The 20,915-nt window shown below is 50.2% G+C and overlaps 1 protein-coding gene across 4 annotated transcripts in view; it reads left to right on the plus strand.

The window, feature by feature from the left end:
• ZRANB3 (zinc finger RANBP2-type containing 3) overlaps positions 1-20,915 on the plus strand; it is a 2,038,675-nt gene that overhangs the window by 1,881,858 nt on the left and 135,902 nt on the right. For all 4 annotated transcript variants that reach the window (XM_069616553.1, XM_069616555.1, XM_069616554.1 and 1 more), the window contains one exon: positions 4,932-5,063. In XM_069616553.1, the coding sequence (XP_069472654.1) occupies positions 4,932-5,063 (132 nt within the window). The remainder of the gene's footprint in view (positions 1-4,931; positions 5,064-20,915) is intronic.

Here is a 20,915-nt window from a genome sequence, read left to right on the forward strand (position 1 = left end):
TCCCCTATATTTATTTTCAAATTTGTTTATTGCCATTTGTAAGCAAGCAATGGCACAATAAATCATAGTACAGCAGATGAAGATATGCATCAGGTTTACTGGGTACATTCTGCCAAAATAAGCAAACAAAACAAACAAGCGATTCCCCCAATAGCTCCCCCAGTCCCACATCACATAGTGTATTGTGGCGCCAAGCCCCCTGCGATGCCCCCACAGGCAATTTCAGGTCCGAAAGGAGGACATTGTCATACCTGACTCAGCTTGTGAGGATTGGTGGAAGTAATAGAAGCTTGGGTGCTTGCTTCAATGTTAACAATGGTGTCACTCTCACTCCCTCTCTTTGATAGCCCTCATCTGGTGTTTTTCTGTAAGGAAGTGACGCTTTGGCGTTTCTGAGAGTATGTGGAACTGTTTTTTATTGTTGCTCCAATATGGGCAAACACTGCTATTTTTGATAATGTTGTAGGATGTTTTTAATGTGTTTCTGGGAATAATGTGTTACTGCCTTTAACTATCACAGTTTGGACAAAAAAAGCTTGAGTGTGCCCCTTATATATGGAATTGAGTGCTCCGTTTGTCCGAATTAGTGGATGCTGGGTGGGAAAAACAGACACCTTTGCCATAAATCACCTCTACAGCCCCTCTAAGACAATCAAGGAGCGGTGTACCCCGGGGCCGGCAGCGCTGGTAGGACCAACAAACCTTACGCTGGTGCCAAAGCTGCTCTGGAATCCACTTAAATTGCAAGATGGAGTTGGGAATTCTAATATGGTGGACATGGTTCCCAAATCAGTGGTCCAGACCCATTGAAACTGAGAGAACTGATTCCCAAGCTCCCTATGCAAAACCGCCACACCTGATCCCCATTCCACCAGAGGGAGGCTAGAAGGAGGGCTCAGTTTGGAGGTGGTGGCTGTAGGAGCAAGAGATCCTTTTGTGCTGGCTGGAGAAAGGAAGTGCAGAAGCTTGAGGAGACTGGAGCAGAGCCCCTGGAGCCTTTGGTGAACAAGAGGCAGAAGGCTGCAGGAGAGGCCGAGAAGGCTGGGATAAGGAGGAAATAGTAGGCTCCAGAGAGCACCCATGAGGCTGGGTAAAGGCAGGCCCTGAAGGTGGGAGATCAAGAGACATAGTGTTTTCGAATGAGGACGACCCAGGCAAATGGGGAGGCCAAGGACAAAATGTTTAGGAAGAGATTGCCCTAGAGGGACAGGAAGAGGAAGTAGCAGTGGAGTGGAGGGCAGAAGGTACCCAACAGGGTGATGAAGAGAGGGATAGTAGAGAACTGGAGGATCTGAATTGTTCTACGGGAGGTGACCAAAGGGGTGTCAACTGAATTTAATTTAGCCAGTTTTTGTTTATTTGGACCATACCTGAGCACATTTGTTAATAAAATACTGTTAATTTGATTGTCTTGCCAGGCCTATTTGACAATCAATGCCTGCTGTGTGGCATTTGGTTTCATCCATGGGATCAACCGACATAGACACAATGGACCGCTCATCGCCCTAGTACATTCAGGGCAGTGTAGGGAAGGCCAAACCGGGGACAGCGCTTGAACTGAGGGAGAGATAAGAAGCCTTTATTGATTCAAACCCTCCCTCACTTTGAGACCCTGCGTAATCACATCCCACAGTCTTCCTGTGCTGACCAACTTTTAGAAGAAAAGATGACACAAGAACAGTGGAATGAGTTCCGGGTGCCAAGTGGTGGGATTTATCGAATTCCAGGAATACTCGTTTGACTTGCAGAGTGAGGATGTCCATCAAGCGCTCTCTGGCTAGCTCCATCTAAGAAATATTATTATTACATCCAGGGAGGGAGACAGCTCTGCGTGTGGGCCTGCCACCTGGCTGCTGTGGGTTCCTGTCACCACCGCCGTGCAAGTTTGGGTCCTGCCAGAATGACATATTCAATAGTTCCCAATGAACACCCTGGAATCCTAGTGAAGTTGCTTCTGAATTATACAGACACACCCCTCTGCATCCATAAAGGGGAGGTAATCGGTCGCTTTACCTGCAAGAATCTGTGTTTCACAGAGGAAACTCTAGAACACTGTGAACGCAGAAAATCAGAAGGCAGAGATCCCAATTTCTTGAAGCCGAACAACAGAGTAGATACCCATTCAATGCCCAGAGAGACAAACTGCTGCCAATATCCATCCCATCAGCCCTTCTCACACTGTCTTGCCCGCTGGAGGCACCAGGTCATCCTATCCCTGACCTGGTTGAACTACCTAAGCTGCGGCAGAGGGCCATCATTGGACACTCGGGAAAACCTTTGAGTGATGGAAGGCTAAGTCTGCTCCACATGGAGGCTACTCTGGGAGTGTCGGCTTGTGAGGCTCCAAGAAGGAGCCAAAGTATGCAAACTGCAGACTCCAGAAACTACTGCAAGACCGGAGCCAGTTCCTCACCAATCATGCTATCTGCCACTGTAGACACAGGAGGGCAGAGCCATATAGGTCTGTCTTCAATTACAGGGAAACCTGTTGAATACTTAAGATCCTCTGTGAAAAGTTTTCCAGAGCCAACATCTGATGACAAGAATGCTTTTCAGCCTTCAGAGTCGCCTAAGGAGAGTCTCAGTTCCATTGAAGATTCCCAAGCAATGAAAACCACGAGCCTGCCTGGTCACCGGCATGCTGCAGAAGCTGTCAGGAGCACAGTAATACAGAGGGAGGCTTAACAACAAGTGACCCTTCTGTGAAAAATCAAAAATAAATCCCTTTTGGGCAAAGGTGGCAGGTTGGCGGCTGACCCTAAGCCTGCTCCTTGAAAAGACCGAAACAGGATATCTTCTAGGAGTTTCCCAAGAGAAGAGGCACCTCGCTTTGGTTGCAATAGTCCAATAAAAAGCCATGGTAACTAAAGAGGAGGAAGATGGTTGGCACAGGGGAGGTTGAGGGGCAAGGGGAAAGGTCACTGTACTCCTAGGCAGTAATAATTAACCTTTCAGCTAGGAACACTACATGGGGAGTGAGGCCCAGGGGATACCACTTCAGCGACAGCTTAAAAGAAAGGGTGGAGGTATGTGATGAAGTGCCCTGTTTGTCAGTTAGTGGTTGGGGGGGGCCGCAAAATGGGCAGCTCGTCATAAGATGACTGGCACCTCTACAGCCCGTTTGAGACAACGAATGCTGCGTTCCCACAGTGCCGGCGGCACTGGTTCGCCCGGTTCCTCGCACGCAGGAGGATGCTGTCCACTTAAATTAGAAGAGGGAATTGAGAATTCCAAAATGGTGGACATGGTTCCCAAAGCAGTGGTCCAGATACATCAAGGCCAACAAAAACAGTCACACCTGATCCCCATTCCACCAGAGGGATGCTTGAAGAAGGGGCAAAAGTGCAATAAAATGTCAAGGGCTCAGTCAGTACGTGGAGCTGTAGAAAGTAGACTCCTTTAGTGCTGGCTGGAGAAAGGAAGGGCAGAATCTCGGGAAGGAGCTGGATGCTGGAAACTGGAGCGGAGCCCCTGTAGCACTGGGAGAGCAGGAGACAGATGGCTTGAAGAAAGACACCGAAGGCTGTGGTAAGAAGGACGGGACAGGGCCAGAATGTGTCAATCAAGAGACCCAGTTTGCTGGAAGGAGGAAGACCAGGGAGGAAAAGGTCAATGAGTGTGGGAGGAGATTGACTCAGGGGAAGACAGGAGAATGAAATAGCAGACGAGTAGAAGGGAGAAAGTACATAAAGGGGCAAAGAAGAGGGGGATAGTAGGAAACTGGAGAAGCTGAATTGCTTTAGGGGAGATTCTTAAAGGGGTGAAGGAGAGAGAGCGATAACGGGGATGTAGAAAGCCTGAATTGTTTTAGGAGAGGTGCCTAGAGGTGCGAAGAAGGTGCCCAAAGAGGTTAAGATGGTGGGGAAAAGGTTTGACAGCAGGTGCGAGAAGATGGAGATATAAGATGAACAAGGAAAAGACGGAAAGTAGAGGAAAGTGAAGCAGAGTAGGCAGAGGAAGTACTGAACGAGATGGAGTGAAGAATGTTCTTAATATTGGAAGAAGGGGTTGTCGGAAAGAAGCAATCGGAAAAATGTGAATAACCTCCAGGAAGAAGGAAGGGAAGAGGTGAAAACAGACTAGTGATGGACTAAAGGAGGAGGTAGTACAGAGAGGTTTAAAGGGAGGTTTTGGCGAAAGTAGTAGACTCGAAGACAAAAAGAGTTGCCTAAAAAGATAGCCATAGAAGTACGAACCTTTGTGTGAGCGAAACTTGAGGCAAGGTGCCTGGGGAAAAAGAGGGATTGGACCAGGTGGTTGGAGGAGCCAGACCCTAGCAGGGAGGAAGGATGGGGGGTATCTGGTGAAAACCCTGTCCCAGCATTAGGGTAGCCTTCCACTATCCTAGAAGGCTCACCTCTCACAATCCCATCTATAGAATCTAACAACAGGCTCCAAGTACACCACTAAGCGCCAAGCAGAAAAGACTGAGAATTGTGGGGGGAAAAGGTTCCGGGAATCACTAAACTGAGACTAAGGAGAAGACCCTAAGAACAGTGGAAAATAGACTGCAGGAAACCCTCTAAAGCCATGCCCGTGAACTCACAAGTATTGGTTGGTTTTACCAGGGATATCCAGCCCTGTACTTACAGAGCTCTGTTAGAACTTTTGTTAAATTTTACTTTCACAATTAATACTTTCTTTAGATACATTTTACCAAAGTACTACCCCACCAAGGAGAGGAGCCATCCTACTGAGTTTAATTCAGGCACTATTTGTTCGTTTTGACAAAACCTATGCATGTTTGTTGATAAAACATTGTGTTAATTCGATTCTCTTGTCTGGCCTCAATTTTTATAGCAAATGTACAAAATTGTAATACAAATGACCTCATCAAAACTATACATTAATATTTGGTTTAATTCACATTTTTTGTATATGAATATTGCACCATTAAAAACTACTGATATGCTCTAAATATTTTATTACAGCTTAATGAAATCATACGAAACCCAACAGAGGGCCTTTTTTGGCAGGTGGATCATATAAATCCAGTGTATGGTGGAGGAGGACAATGTTCTATAGAAAACCTTCAAACTCTGTGCACAGTCTGCCATAAAGAGGTACGTTTGACTAAAACCTATTTAACACTTGGAATGTTTTTAACATAAATCAAAACCATATCACTGGAAGGTTCAAACATATTGGCTGCAGAAATGAGTCCACTAGGAGGTTCTTAGTGGTCAAAATATAAATTGAGGTAGCAGGTGCTGGAGTTGCTCCTTGGTATCGGTTATACTCGTACGTCCCGTCCCCTTTCCTCCATCCTTGTGGGCGTCCACCAGCATGGGGACGTTACCGGAACCTTTGGCAGTGAAAAATTGAGTTTCCTCCTTAAATTTCACATAGGTTCTGGCTTCGGGCGTGGTACTGCCCTGCCAAGGCCCCGCCCTCCAGTGCCTCGTCTCATTCCCTTTTTCCTCATGGATGGTGTCCGATCTGGCAGCCAGGGCAGAGACATTTTTAGCTTTCTGCTTGCTCCCCGTTCTGTTTTTTCAATCTTACTTAACTTCCCTTGGGTTCCTCGCATGTCAGCCACAGGAGGATTCACAAGATGTGCCTCATGCGACTGCTCGTTCCCAGCCTCGGACCCAAACACTCTCTGTCTTGAGTGTTTGGGGCCCAACCACTGCTGGGACGCAAATTCGGCTTGCAGCGCTCTCGGTCACAGGGCATTGAAGAATCGATTGCCGCACTGGAGGTAGATCTTCCACACTTCTCCTCCCCACCTTTGGTTGGCGGATATCCTTCATCAGCTGGTGTTCTCCCTCAACCAGAGGAAGTCACAGATGTCCTCATCTCAGGAACTGGTCTTCTTAGAGGTGCGTTGGAACGCTATAGTTTCTGGCCAACACGACCACCTTGGCATGGTGGTTCCAGCAAATTCTGGGCCTGATGGCCTCCTGCGTACTCGCCTCAAGATGAGGTGCCTCAAGCTCCACCTGCCAGCCAATTGGGATCGGGGGACGGTGTCTGTCAGACAGGATCCCAATACCACCTCTCCTACTGCCCGATCTTCGCTGGTGGCTGATGGATGGCAATGGTTTAGCAGGAGCCCCCTTCACCAGACCAGAGCCTACCCTGATGGTGACGACAGACTCCTCTCTTTCGGGCTGGGGGGGCTACTCTGAAGGGCTTTGCGATTCATGGTGCATGGTCCAGGACAGAAGCCCTCATACATATCAATCTGTTCGAGCTTAAGGCAGTAGGCCTGGCCCTCAAGACATTGCTGCAGTCGTCCTCGGACGAGCCCTTCACCGTGTTTCACAACGAGAAGGTCATCTTGCACACTCTCCCAAATGTCTTGCGCAAAAGGTGGTGTGCTCTAGCACCTTGAAGCGTCTTTTGTGGTAGATGGATTTACATTAATACATCTTAGACCAAATAATCATACAGCCTCAAAGAGTATGGCAAAGTACTACTTTATTCTCAGTTTATTAAAGCAGGGTCAACTGGCAGACATCGGACTGATGATTGCACACTTAAAACCAAGTTTGATTACATGGCGGTCCTATGCTCCAATATGCGTCATCTATGACGCCATTCTTTGTGGCAAAATCCAAAACCTATCAAGGGAAGGGATTGGTGAAGGGAACATATCTACTTACAGAATATATAAGGATCAGTGCTTCATTGGCTACCCCTTGTCTGTAGGGCATGCCTTGAACTACCTCTAAACACATATAGTACTGATTATATCGGACAAAACAACAGTGGATTGGCTCCTGCAACACTGTGTGTTAGGTTGTCCCCCAACCCCACTGATTGGTTGGAATGCTATACCAACCCTGGACATTTAGCTCCTTAGCAGCACGTACGTCAAACAAAACCTAGGTGTTTCAATCCCGTCAAACTACTCCCCATTTTCCCATTTAGTCTATCATCTGTCATCGGTAGGCAATCAGCCAAAGTCTTCCGTTTGTAGGTGACCTTGTTGCTGCTCGCTGTCCTGGAACATTCAAGGAGGTGTGAGCACACTAATGAATAGCCTTTGTTTTCGACTTCTGAGTCACATGTGAAAAGACCAAAAATATGTACATTTCATCCTTCCCTTTACTGCTATTAATTTAATTATGCAGGGTGCTGTTGCTCCACTTGGCCTTTAGAGACTTGCTCACTCTCTCATCTGAACTTTATACACTTTTAATTGACCAGCAGTTTGGCTCTCACAGATGTTTTCGTCTTCTATCTTTGAAGAATGTCCCACATTCAGAGCTTATCCATGTAATCCCTTTGTGCTTTGCGCTTATCCCCCATAAGTAGCATTTTTGCTCTGTGCCAACCTTGGATCATCGTTGGGTCGTCTGCTCATGGGGATGTCTTTCCACGTCTCCTGTTCTTACCGCCTCGGCCTGTCTCTAAGGTAGCTTAGTTAAATTCAATGTGATCCGTCGTCCATTTTCCTAATATGACTGTCCTTACCATATTATAAATTCCTCTTGTTCCTCTATAGCCTGTTTCTATATGTTCATCTTTCTACCTTGGGTTACTGCGTATTTACAGTTATTGGTCAGTAAGTTACTTCATCATTTTTTGATTCATGATTACTTTAGCTTTAGATTCATGTTACTCTGTGCCTTAGTTACATTGTCACTTAATATTTTAATATCGTTACAACATAGGTTCATATATCTTCTTCAAGACACCACTTTGTTAACGTCCATCCATATTCATTGATACATTCGGACATCTTGGCAAGTGACATCCGTCCATGTCGCTTTCTTCCATGCAACATCCTACAACACTTTTAGTACGAGGGTACATTCTGTATGACTGTCTGAGTGCATAAAGTCTCTCATACACATGATGCGGTATAGGAACGATGAAGGGGGTCCCATCTATGCTTTTCTTTGACTGTTTTAATATGACAGCGCTGAGGGGGGCGCTAACTGACAAGAAAACCTTTACCTGCTCCTCTACATTGGTATCTCCATTTCATCTGAATGAAGAGATCTGTCTGCGGGTGTTCTTTCTGAACCCGCAGTCAGAAGCAGAAAGGCTACAGTACTCGTAGTCGATGGTCCCCTTCCCTCCATACATCCCACCCGCCTCCCCCTGCTAGTATGCCAAGGGCTAATATGTACTAAGAGTAGCCAGGTATCTAAGCATCCAATGTGTTCAAGGGAGACTGGGGTAAGGCGCTGGAGGGCGGGGCCCCTTGCGCTATTCTAAATTTAAAGGGGAAGCAGCCTTTTCCCCTGCCAAAGATTCCAGTACAGTCCCCTTGTTGGGAGACGATCACAAAGATGAAGGAAAGGGGACTATGGACTATGCATACTGTAATCACTTGCCTTCAGGTGCAGAGTGGTCTGTAGTACATTCCACTGCTCAGTGTTTTGTTATTGGCACTTCTGTGTCCCTGCCTACCACACTTCCTTTTGTCCCAGGTTAGGACAAGTTACTTACCCGTAACTCTTGTTCTCCAGCATGTGTCTTGCATGTATTCACATGCTCATGAATATTCCTTGTCGTCAGGCTAGGAATCCTCGGTAAAAAGAAAGCAGTTTAGCTTTAAACTTAAAACAACTTGTCTCTGCTATAGATTATCAGTGTCCTTTGGGTCATACTGCCCCCAGCCAAGGACACTCTTCCTCTTAAGTTCTACCCCCGGTGGCAATCTTCAGATATGGTTGCGCACGTAAAGTGGCAGTATGAACCAAGAAGAGCCAGAGAGGGGAAGGAGGGAGGGTTTGCATGTGAATTCATGCAAGGCCTTTGCTGGAGAACATGTAAATAACTTGGGTCTTTCATGGATTCACATGCTTATGAATACGATTATACAGCAGTACACATACACAATCACGGGAGGTGGCAAGGCTCACAAAAGCTATACACTTACCCCTGGAACAGACTCACCTTAAACAAACCGGTTGCGTAGCACCACAAGACTGACCCGGAACTCCTCCCTGGCATACCTGTCGACACAGTAGAATTTTTTGAAGGTGTAGATAGTGTGAGAAACCTGAAGGTGTCTCCCCAGCTAGTCTCCGGGGGATCTGTTATCCAGTTGGCCAGCATACGGCCACTGATATTGGATCCAGTTCCTGGGGGTTGACCAGTGATGGAGGATCACCTGAGTGGAGGGTCCTTGGGGAGTGGGAGTGCGACACTGACGGATGAGACGCGGTATCCCCCTTCCTTCAACACCTTTTCCCCATCTTACCACGTAGGATATTCCAAAACACCCGCCCCCCCCCCTTTCCTGACACAGACACTTTTGCACAACACTAAAGACAACGGACAAACACCAGAGCCGTTTACCTGACATGTCCTAATCCAAGGGTCAGGCAAAGTGAGGCAATTGACCAGAATCACACACACACACACACACACCTGACGGCCCTTTCCCTTGCCCACCGGGATAAAAGGTGGAGCCTAAAAGGAGCAAGGCAGACCACACGACGTGAGAGCTAACTCAGCATGACAGTTTAAGAGGAGGAGATGAAGCGACCTTGCCCTTTCCGACCAAGGCCTGTTAAACCTCCACAGATGGAATCATAAGGCTGCGAATAATAGATAGCCAGCGTGTGTAGCAGCAGATGTCTACGGTACACAAGACCCTCCTCCACTGATAACCAAGGCGGGGAAAGACGCTGATCTCCATACTACCAACCTTGACTCGAAGAGAAAGAAAGGCAAGCGGTTCATCACAGCCAGTGAGTCGATGGGAGTGTGGATAAGAAACCAAACTGTGTTGAACGAAAAATAGCCAACAGCTAATTTGAACCTTGAACAGCTAAAAGATACTATTAATGAAAAAGGGGGGGGAAACCAGCAAAAGAGGAGTCTGGCACCACGTGGGTGCTCAGGCAGGAAACTCTGGCCTATTACCCGATGGTAGAAACTACCGTAACCAGAAGCCCTTCGGAGGAGGCGAGAAGAGGTCAAAGTGGTCTCTGACCGACAGATAATTGCTAAGCTAAGGAAAATTAGTCCTGCATGATGAAATGAGCTTATGAACAGTGTGTTGTTAAAGTTGGCGAAAGTGAACCTGGCATAGGGAAACCGACAGAAAGGGACAAAGCCCAAAGAACTGTTTAAAAAGACATTAAGATTCGTGAAAGTGGGAGAGGCCACCAGGGGGCGCAGGCAAGATGGCCGCCTGAGCCGACAGCTCCGCACCCAGCCCCGGGAAACTTGCGGAGTTTAGCAGGAAGAAGGAGCCCATCTCTCACAAGATTCTCAAAAAAGACTGTGTGAACCCCCGCCCACCCAGGGGGTCTAACCAGGAGTTTCTATGACACCCACGGGCCGAGTTCGGCCACTCGAGGTCCTGAGCAACACGCAGGCGGTGCACGCCAAGGCACACCAAGGCCGCAGCAGAGCACAGATGAGTGGCCCTCGGGCCAGGACTTCATGAATTGGCCCCCACGAACGCCGCTCGACTGAAGGGCCCCCCCATACCCTTGCTACGGGGGTTTGTTTGTTTGTTTGTTTGTTTATTTATTTATTTATATAGCGCTCTTGACCCGGGGGTATATATGCGCTTTGAACATCAGGTTACAGGTAAAAGACAATAGTACAGTATTGATAGGGCATAGATAATAGTATTCAAACAGTATACATAAAATTGGACATTCGGAGTGCATACATATGTGGTAGGACAGTTATTTGTTGGTTAACCAGGAGATGACCTTGGTTCTGAAGGGTTGGAAAGTAGGTGTGGATTTAATATCCAGTGGGATGGAATTCCAGAGTTGTGATGCCAAGGTTGGGAAGCTGGATCCTCCAGCTCTTTTGAGGGAGTATTTGGGAACTGTTAGTTGTAATGAGTTGGACGATCTGGTGGTTCTAGTGTTCTGTCTTAGTGTAAATTTGTTCGAGAGGTAGGGTGGGGCAAGATGATTGAGGGCTTTGTAAGTAAGGCATATGGTTTTCAAATCAATTTTCTGTTGGATGGACAACCATTTGCAGGCAGTTCTGGTGGCGGAGATGTGTTCCCTTCTAGGAATATTGAGGGCGGCACGGAGTGCGTTATTTTGTAAAACTTGCAATTTATTGATTACTGTTTTGTTGGCACCTACATAGAGGCTATTACAGTAATCCAGTTTAGATTGAATGAGTGCTCTGGCTAGGATGAGACAGTTGCTAGGGGAGATCAGTGGTCTGCAGGCCCTGATAAGTTTACCGGTGTAGGCAGTGGCTGAGGCGGTCATGTTGATTTGTTTAGCTAGGTTGATGTTCGTGTCTAGGTAGAAACCGAGGGTTTTTACGCTCTTGGCAATGGGTATGGTATTACCGTCAATAGTGAAGCTAGTGTAGCCGGGACAGAGTTTACTGATAGTGTTCGGTGAGCCGACAAGAAGCAATTCAGTCTTGTCATCATTCAGGCATAGGCCATGTGTGGCCATCCATGCCTGAATGATGGAAAAGACTTCATTGATCCATTTAGCGTCCTTGTTGTAGTTGCCTGATAAGGTGAGGAGTATCTGGGTGTCATCTGCGTAGTTAGTATAGGTGACACCCAGATTGTCCAGCTTGTCGAATAAGGGCTTAGTGAAAATATTGTAAAGGGTAGGTGAGACACAGGATCCTTGTGGGACACCGCACGTGATGGGGATGGGGTCAGCCGCTGCTAGGGGGGAGAAGACCCGCATGGTTCTGTTGTCCAGGAAAGATTGGATCCATGTGACTGCAGAGTGGGAGAAGTGTGCTGCCAGAGATAAATGGTTGCACAGGATTTTATGGTCGACCAGGTCAAAGGCAGCGGAGAGGTCAAGGAGTAGAAGGATGGCAGCCTTGTTTTTGTCTTTGAGTTCGTCTATCTGGCATTTGAGATCAACAAGGGCCATTTCTGTCCCGTGTTGAGGTCGAAAGCCAGATTGGCGAGTTCCTAGTAGGTGATTGGCCTCAAGGTAGTCCTGGATTTGTAAATAAGCCACTCTATCCAAGATTTTTAGTAGGAATGGGACGGTGGTAATGGGTCTGTAATTCGTGGGGATGTCAGGGTTGAGAGTAGTTTTTTTTAGTAGCGGTAGGACCCAGGACTGTTTCAGATTGCTGGGGACCATGTTGTTGGCGAAGGACAGGTTTATTAATTTGGTGATAAATGGGGAGAGATCCCTAGCTGCATCTTTTATGATCTGTGCGGGGCAGCTGTCCCCCTTGCAATTCGATGGTTTAAGGGATGCTATAATTTTCTGAACCTCCAATATGGATACCTTTTTGAAGGTGAAGCCTGAATTAGTGGCAGTAGGTGGAGGGGGCGTGGGGAAGGAGGTGGGATCGAGAGTGAGTTGTTGACGTTTGTTGTTGATTTTAGTTTGGAGCCCTGAGATTTTGTTAGCTAGGGCATTCTGGATCCCTGTGCACCAGGGTTTATCCTTAGTGCAAGAGTCAGTGGGGGTAATGGGGTTTTCTAATTCCTTTAGTATGTTAAAGAGCTCCTTAGTACTGGAACTTGCCTGGGAGATCCTAGTGTTGAGAGATTCTTTCTTGGCCCGTATAATCTCATTTTTGTAGAGGGTGGAGATGTTGGTGAGATTGGTTCTGTTATTTATAGAAGGCACTAATTTCCAGAGTGCTTCAAGTTTGTTTTTTTGTTGACGCAGGGTTTTGAGCTCAGGGGTGAACCATGTGTTCAGGTGCGCTTTGGGTATTCCTTTGCGCAGTTTCAGTGGGGCAATGATGTCAATGGCTTTGGCCATGGACTCATTGTAGGCGTTGACCAGTTGGTTCAAGTCCGTTGTGGCGGGTAGTGCGTTTAAAGTAGGGATCACAAGAGGTATTAGGGCTTCCGCTGTGATATTGCTCTTTTTCCTAGTAGGGCAGGCAGGTGCCATGATAGGCCTTTTATGTGCTGAGTTGCTGGTAAGAATGTCAAACTGGAGGAGGTGGTGGTCAGTCCAGATAAGTTGTGTGGGATCTTTCGTAGTAATGTTGCAGTTAAGGGTAGTTATCCAGTCAAGGATTCTGCCTTTCGAGTGGGTAGGTTTGGAGCAAAGTTGTTGGAGGCCATGCTCCTCTAATGCCATGGCCAGGGCAGTGGCTGGGGTGTCTAGGGGGTCGTTAAACCCAAGGTTAAAGTCTCCGAGTATAATCAATTGTGCTGATGGTTTGGAACTTTCAGCAACTAGTGAAGTGATGTCTTCCTCAAATGAGCCAGGAGGGCCCGGGGGTCGGTAAATTAAGTGCAGCGTAGTAGTACTTTTAGGGGAAGTTTGAAATTTGACTGTAATGTGTTCACAGGATTTGAGTGGGGGAGCAGAGGATAGTCTGATGTCAAGCGTGGACTTAAAGATGAAAGCTACGCCGCCACCTCGAGCGTTCGGTCTATCTGCTCTAAGGATGGTGTAGTTATCAGGTATGGCTAGGGTAAGAGATGGCCCTGCAGCATCGTGCAGCCATGTTTCGGTTACCGCAAGGAAGTCCAGGTTGTTTGTTAGAATAATGTCAGCGACTTCTGAGGCATGGGCGATTAATGATCTGACATTTAGGAGAGCTCCTTTAAGACTGGGATGGATAGTGTTGATGGGTGTTACAGTGTGAGGGTTGATCTTATTGAGTGATTTGGTAGGGCCTTTGCTAGGTCTGTGGTGGGTTCTGGCGCCAAGTCTAGAATTCCGATCGGAGGGGATGAGGGTAGTGTTACGGGAGTTGGTTGGGTTAGCTAATGTAGAGGTGTTGTAGTCAATGGTAGGGCAAGATGCTCTCGTGTTGATGGGGTTCTGCTTATAGACAGCTAGGTGTGTGTTAGCTGCGACATGCGGAACGTGTGCATGTCTATGGGTGGGAAGGGCGGACTTGGTATCCGGGGGGAAGGCTGGTGTGGTGGGCAGGAGTGGTGTAGGGCAGGTGATCGGGTGGTGTCTTGGGCAGGCGGGTCTGACTAAACCATTATTATAGGCTAGGTAACTGTTGCCAGTGCAGGGTATGTTACTTTGCATGACACAGAAAGGGAACATGATCGCAGTCAGGCAGAGTAGCATGCTGGGGCTAAGGTAATATACAGGGGAGTGGCGTGAAGGGGGCATAGGCGTTATAGGTAGGGCACAACACAATGCGAATGAGGTCAGGGCGACCATAGGGCACAGCACAATGCAAGTGGGGTCTAGGCGACCATAGGGCACAACACAATGCAAGTGGGGTCTAGGCGACCATAGGGCACAACACAATGCGAATGATGTCTAGGCGACCATAGGGCACAACACAGTGCAGGTGGGGTCTGGGCGACCATAGGGCACAACACAATGCAAGTGGGGTCTAGGCGACCATGGGGCACAACACAATGCAGGTGGGGTCTAGGCGACCAAGGGGCACAACACAATGCAAGTGGGGTCAGGGCGACCATAGGGCACAACACAATGCAAGTGGGGTCAGGGCGACCATAGGGCACAACACAATGCAAGTAAGGTCTAAGCGACCATAGGGCACAACACAATGCAAGTATGGTCTAAGCGACCATAGGGCACAACACAATGCAAGTGGGGTCTAGGCGACCATGGGGCACAACACAATGCAGGTGGGGTCTGGGCGACCATGGGGCACAACACAATGCAAGTGGGGTCTGGGCGACCATAGGGCACAACACAATGCAAGTGGGGTCTAGGCGACCATAGGGCACAACACAATGCAAGTGGGGTCTGGGCGACCATAGGGCACAACACAATGCAAGTGGGGTCTGGGCGACCATAGGGCACAACACAATGCAAGTGGGGTCTGGGCGACCATAGGGCACAACACAATGCAAGTGGGGTCTGGGCGACCATAGGGCACAACACAATGCAAGTGGGGTCTGGGCGACCATAGGGCACAACACAATGCAAGTGGGGTCTAGGCGACCATAGGGCACAACACAGTTGCGGTGGTACGTTAGCGACCATAGGGCACGGCCAAATGGCAGTCATGAGGCATGGAGCACTAAGGGCTAAGGAAGCCTGTACTATTAAAGAGGTGGCAGCAGTAATGCATAGAGGCGGCGGCGTTGGAAGCATGAGCATATGTAGCAAACAGTTAAAGAAACCGAGTTCAAATGTTTATGGGTGCGGAGTAGCAGAGGGCATACCAGAAAGCACAATAGTATAGACTGAGGGTATTCCCACTACTCACAAAAGAATATAGGTCCGCGGCCCCTGGCTCCTGATGCTCCAAACAGGCTCTCAACAGGCCTTAGAGTGGCCTTGGAGCTGGCCGCCGGCGTGATCCGCCTGCCGGCGGTTACCGCTGATGAAAATGAGGCTCAGCCTCGGTTTCAGCCCGCGCTGCGCCCGGCATGGGCGAGTCAGGCGCCGTGTGGGGACAGGGTCAGGCAGGCCCTGTCCTGTTCCCCGCTGTCGCGTGGTTCCTCTGCTGGGCTGGGGGCGCTGGGGGGGCTCCTGCCCTCGCCCCACGATGAGGAAGAGTGGAGTGAGGGGGTAACAGGCTCTCAACAGGCCTTAGAGTGGCCTTGGAGCTGGCCGCCGGCGTGATCCGCCTGCCGGCGGTTACCGCTGATGAAAATGAGGCTCAGCCTCATCGGTCCCCACCGAACACGACCAGCCATCTAGTGGTTTCCCTAACCACGGGGGGGATAGACCCGCTTTCCCACTGGCGCTGAAACCCTTGAGTTATTCGGCTGGCACAACCATAGACAGTCACTCTAAGGGCGCCTCCCCCACCGTGGTTGGCCCCGGACTCTTCCGGTCTCTGCCCATACACGAATCCTACCGCGGCCGTGGGGCCTGCGGCGGTCAGTTGCCACACTCTGCCGCAACCAGCATTCCATGAGTTGGAAGGAGGCCCTTTCAAAGTACCAGTTTGCGGCCGGAGGGGACAAAATGGCTGCCGGGTCTCCATCAGTGCCGTCTCCCGACCTGGGAGCCATCCAAAATAACATCCAGATGATCTTGGAGGAGATACGTTGGATTTGAACCGACATGGGTGCTAAGTTGGCCGATCTTACCACTAAAGTCACCACCCTAGGTGACCGCGTGGAGGGAGTTGAGAACAACCAGCTCTCCACGCCGATCCTGGAGACGCAAATGGAGGCCAGGTTCCAGGAGGTACATCGAAGGGAGGAGGAATTACGGTTCAAGGTGGACAACATGGAGAACAGGGAAAGGAGGAACAACTTGCGTATTTTTGGCCTTGTGGAGTCCGAAGGGGAGAGCCCACAGGCACTGGAAGGCAAGGTTCACGATATCATAAGAGTCGTCATGGGGGCGGAGGCCGACATCGAGATTAAACTTGACAGGGTGCACCGACATCGAGATTAAACTTGACAGGGTGCATCGAGCCGGCGGAGGTGGTAGAGGCCCGAGGTCGGTGCTGGCCCGACTGCATTACTATAAGGACAAAGCCAGGATCCTGGAGAAGGCGAGGAACTTCGGTGATATCCAATACGGAGACTCTAAGGTGGCAATCTACCAGGACCTCTCGGCCCTCACCCTCGCAATGAGAAAGAAATGCGGAGCCCTTACCAGATGGTTACAGGGTAAGGGGGGTCAGATATCGCTGGGGCCACCTCTTTTACCTGCCATTCGAGTGGTCGGGGAAAGACACCACCTGGTGATGGAGGAGGACATTCTGCGTGCCACTGGCGACCTGGTGGGAGATCGTGCCGGTCCGTCCGGCGGATCTGGGGGTGAGGCCAGGAACCCACCGCGAGGCCCCGACAGACTGGGACAACCCAGTGGCAAGACCAAGGTCAAGGGGGCGCGCAAGTTCCAAAAACCAGGCACCCATCATCGGCCTCTGAGGACCACCTGAAGTGACTGTAACACCACTTCACCATCTGAGCATGAGATTTCCCAGTGACCATGGCCACTGAGGGCTATGTCGCTGGCTCTCCAGGGCCGGGGCCTGCGGGCCACATGGAGGAGCGCCACGTCAGTGCCGAGCTAGGCCCGTGGGGAGTTTTGGGTCTGTCCACTGTTTTTCTTTCCATAATGTTTGTTATTTGGTTCGATGGACCTGCGCGTCGGGTCCGCGCCTGGGGACACGGGGGACCTCGGGAGCAAGGTTACGTCTCACAAGTTTGGTTTAAAGGTTCACACATGTCCATTCTGATTTAAAGAGATTGGGTCATCCACACGTTCACACTACCTGGGGCTGGGGTAGAGTCCTTGGTGGTTCGTTGACCGTCCCGAAAGGAGATCGGGTGACATGGACGAACGCCTCAAGGCGGGGGGGAGGGGGAGGTGGAAAGGGGAAGGGGGGAGGAGGGAAAACAACCATCATCAAGGTCGAAATGGTAACACTTAGAGGGGTTCACGGGAGGGGTGGGGGGACTAGCCAGTCCGAAAAGGAATCTTCCATTTTACAGCAGGTCACATGCAAGCATTATACTACGGTGAAGTTAGAGATGGACTACCTAGACGACAATGGTTGAAGGCAAGATAGGCACACTCAATGTCAAGGGCCTCAATTCACAAAACAAGAGGTCTCTGACCAGTAATATGGTCTGCAAACAGCAGCTAATGGTGCTGTTCCTCCAAGAAACCCATTACAGACAGGGGAAGGAATCACCCATCAGGGGGAAGGAAATCGGTGCCAACTTCTGGGCCTCCCACAGAAGCTCGAAGAAGGAAGGGTTGGGGATTCTCTTGAGCAAAACACTCCACCTTACTAATACAGAAACCAAGAGAGGCTTTGGGGGGAGGTTCCTGGGGATTAAGGGTACTTACGAAGGGGAACGCATAACCCTGGCCACCCTCTACGCTCCCAACTCAGGCCAGATAGGTTTCCTAACCCAGATCCTAGGGGTAATGGATGAATGGGCTGAAGGGGCCATGATACTGGGGGGCAACTTCAATCTCATAATAGATCCCGGGCTGGACTGGTGGACGGCAAGGGCAACCGAACCGAAAGGGATAACTAAAGATAACCTAACGTTCCAGACCCTGCTGAGGGAACACTACTGGGAAGACATCTGGCGAGTCGCACACCCGGAGCCCGGGGGATACACATTCTTCTCCCACACCACACCTACACCAGAATTGATTTCCTTTTGACTTCTAAAGAGGGGAGTGGGGTAGCTACAGCCCCAAGGGTTGAGGCAATAACGTGGTCCGACCATGAGCTTCTTGTGGCGGACTGGTCGCTCCCCCTGTCCCCCAGGTCAGCCCGGTGGAGGTGTAATGACACGCTCCTGAGGGACCCGGTCTTCAGGGAATTCCTGAGAGGCGAAATGGAGGCGTATTTCGAGACAAACGACAATGGGGAGACGATATGGTGACAGTGTGGGAGGCGGCGAAGGCCCCTTTCGTGGTCTAGTTATAGCTGAGGGTTCAAGGCGTAAGCGGGAAAGAGGGCTAATTGAGGCCAAGATACGGACGGAACTCAAGAGCCTCCGGGGTAGGCTTACCCAAGAGGGGGCTGACAAGGAGTCATCGGAAATGCGCAGAAACTTTTATAGGGACCTGTACACAAAACAAGAGGGGGAATCGCCGGAGGAGATCCGGGCCTATCTGGAGGAACACCGGCTACCCCGCTTAACGGAGGCCGAGCTGCAGGGCTTGGAGGGGGACATAGCGGTAGAGGCAGCTATCAAGAGACTTAAAGCAGGGAAGGCCCCCGGGGGAGATGGATATACGGCTGATTTCAACAAACAATTCCAGCCCATGCTGACGGAACCCTTGGCCAAATTGTTCAACCAAATCCGCAACAAAGAGACGATCCCCCCCCACATTCCTACAGGCCCTCATCTCGGTAATCCCCAAGCTAGGAAAAGACCCCACAGAATGCGGCTCCTACAGACCCATCTCCCTCTTAAACCTCGATGCTAAAATATTTGCCAGGATCCTGGCCACTCGCCTGGAGAAATGCTTGCCCCGCCTGGTTCACCGAGATCAGACGGGCTTCATATTAAATAGACAAGCCTCGGACAACATGCGCAAAACCCTCCATGTGCTGCACTCAAGGGAAACCCGGGACGAGGGGGTCCTCCTGCTGTCCCTGGATGCAGAAAAGGCCTAAGACCGGGTTAGTTGGGTTTTCATGGGGGAGGTCCTCTCAGCAATAGGGATGGGTCAGAGGTGGTTGGGATGGTTGGCGGCACTATATTCCACACCCATGGCCAGGGTGGCCGCCAATGGAATGGAATCAGAAGCCTTTCCCCTAAAGCGAGGAACGAGACAGGGTTGGCCACTATCCCCCCTGATATACGCCCTTTGTCATGGAACCCTGGGCGATCTCGGTGCGTAACAACGAGGCTATCACTGGAGTACAGATGGGCGGCTCCCACTGCAAGATCAGCCTGTTCGCCGATGACACTCTCCTCTATGTCACTAAACCGTCACGGACGATCCCTCATGTGTTGCGGGCACTGGAGTGTTATGGGAGCCTCTCGGGGTACAAAGTCAATCTGGGAAAATCTGTGGCTTTTATGGGGGGTCGATTACCGGACACTGAGAGGGAGTATGTGGAGGGTCTTCCCTTCCAATTGCAGAGAGAGGGGTTCCGGCACTTGGGAATTCAAATCACACCTGACCCAAAGGACCTCTTCCTGAGCAATTTCACCCCTTTGTGGACTGAGGTCAAGAGAGATGTAGAGAGGTGGGCGGTCTCGGGGTTCTCATGGATGGCACGACTCAACTTGATCAAAATGGTGGTACTTCCCAAATTCCTATTCCTCTTCCAGATGCTCCCCACTCAGGTCCCCGCCGTGTTCCTACAGTCAATGAAACGCACCCTGCTCTGGTTCCTCTGGGTGGGGAAAAAACATAGGATCTGCAACAACGTCCTAACGAGGCCCAAGGAAGACAGAGGGGTGGGATTCCCAGATTTTGAAACATACTACAGGGCCTCCCAGCTGAGGATTTTGGTCGACCATTTCAACCCTGGGTCAGAAAAGCAATGGGTAGCATTGGATAATATGCTACTTGCCCCGGTCACGCTCGACAAATGGTTGTGGGTCCCTAGAACACACATCCCCAGGCGGGTTCTGGACCACCCGGTATTGGGCGTTCTGTGGTCTGTCTGGAAGGAGGGGGGCTACTACAGATGGCTCACAACCTGGCCTTCCCCATTAAGTTGTATTTGGGCGCCACCATTCATAGCCAAGGTGGCGGAGCCGGCCGCGTATCAGAGGTGGTACGAGGCGGGCCTGGTTAGGGCATGCCACTTGTGGGTGGGCTGCTCCTTCATGCCCCTTCTGGACCTTGAGGAAGCCCTGGGGCTGGGCAAGCTTTCACCTTTCCGCTACCTTCAACTGAAGGGAGTCCGCTCCGAACCCTCATGGGGGGACACACTCAGGAGGGAACTCACAGACTTTGAGAAAACGATCAGCTCCACACGGGGCTCGAGGGGGGGTCATATTCCCATTTGTACAAACTCCTCCTGCTCTCGATACCCAGGGATCCACCGCCAGCACGGACAAAATGGGAAAAAGATTTGGGCACGGCAATAGATGATAAAAGGTGGACTAAAATGTGCATCCGGGCCCACCGCTCAACGACCTCCCCCCAGTACAGACACCAAGCTCTAAAGGTTTTACACAGATGCCACTACCCTTCACAGTTGATAGCCAGAATGAGCCCGGGTTACGACCCACACTGCTGGAAATGCCGAAAGGAAAAAGGGGATTACATGCACATGTGGTGATCTTGCCCGAGGGTGCAGTCATATTGGGGAGAGGTCCTATCCTGGATCAGGGGGGTGGATGGTGTTTCTAGGCCCCTCTGTCCCTGGTTGCTTCTATTCGGCATCGAGGTGGGTGATGACCAGGAGGACACCCAGGGCCACATGTTACAGGTCATGCTCATGGCGGCCAGGAGCTGCTTGGCCCAGAAGTGGAGGAATCCGCACATGCTTGATGAGAGGGAATGGGTTGCGAAGGTTCGGACGATATACGATATGGAATTTCTGACCCATGTCCTGGATGAATCCAGATCTAACATTGAGGAACTCTGGCTCCCCCTCTTTGAAAAGTACAAGCGGCCGACCTGAGGGGTGAGCCCTTGATCTGTTGGCCTGTTTGGGTTTTGAGCCAGGAGGAA

This window comes from Ambystoma mexicanum, chromosome 9 (genome assembly GCF_040938575.1).
Source record: "Ambystoma mexicanum isolate Mex_15411 chromosome 9, UKY_AmexF1_1, whole genome shotgun sequence".
In the NCBI taxonomy this organism is placed as follows: Eukaryota; Metazoa; Chordata; class Amphibia; order Caudata; family Ambystomatidae; genus Ambystoma; species Ambystoma mexicanum.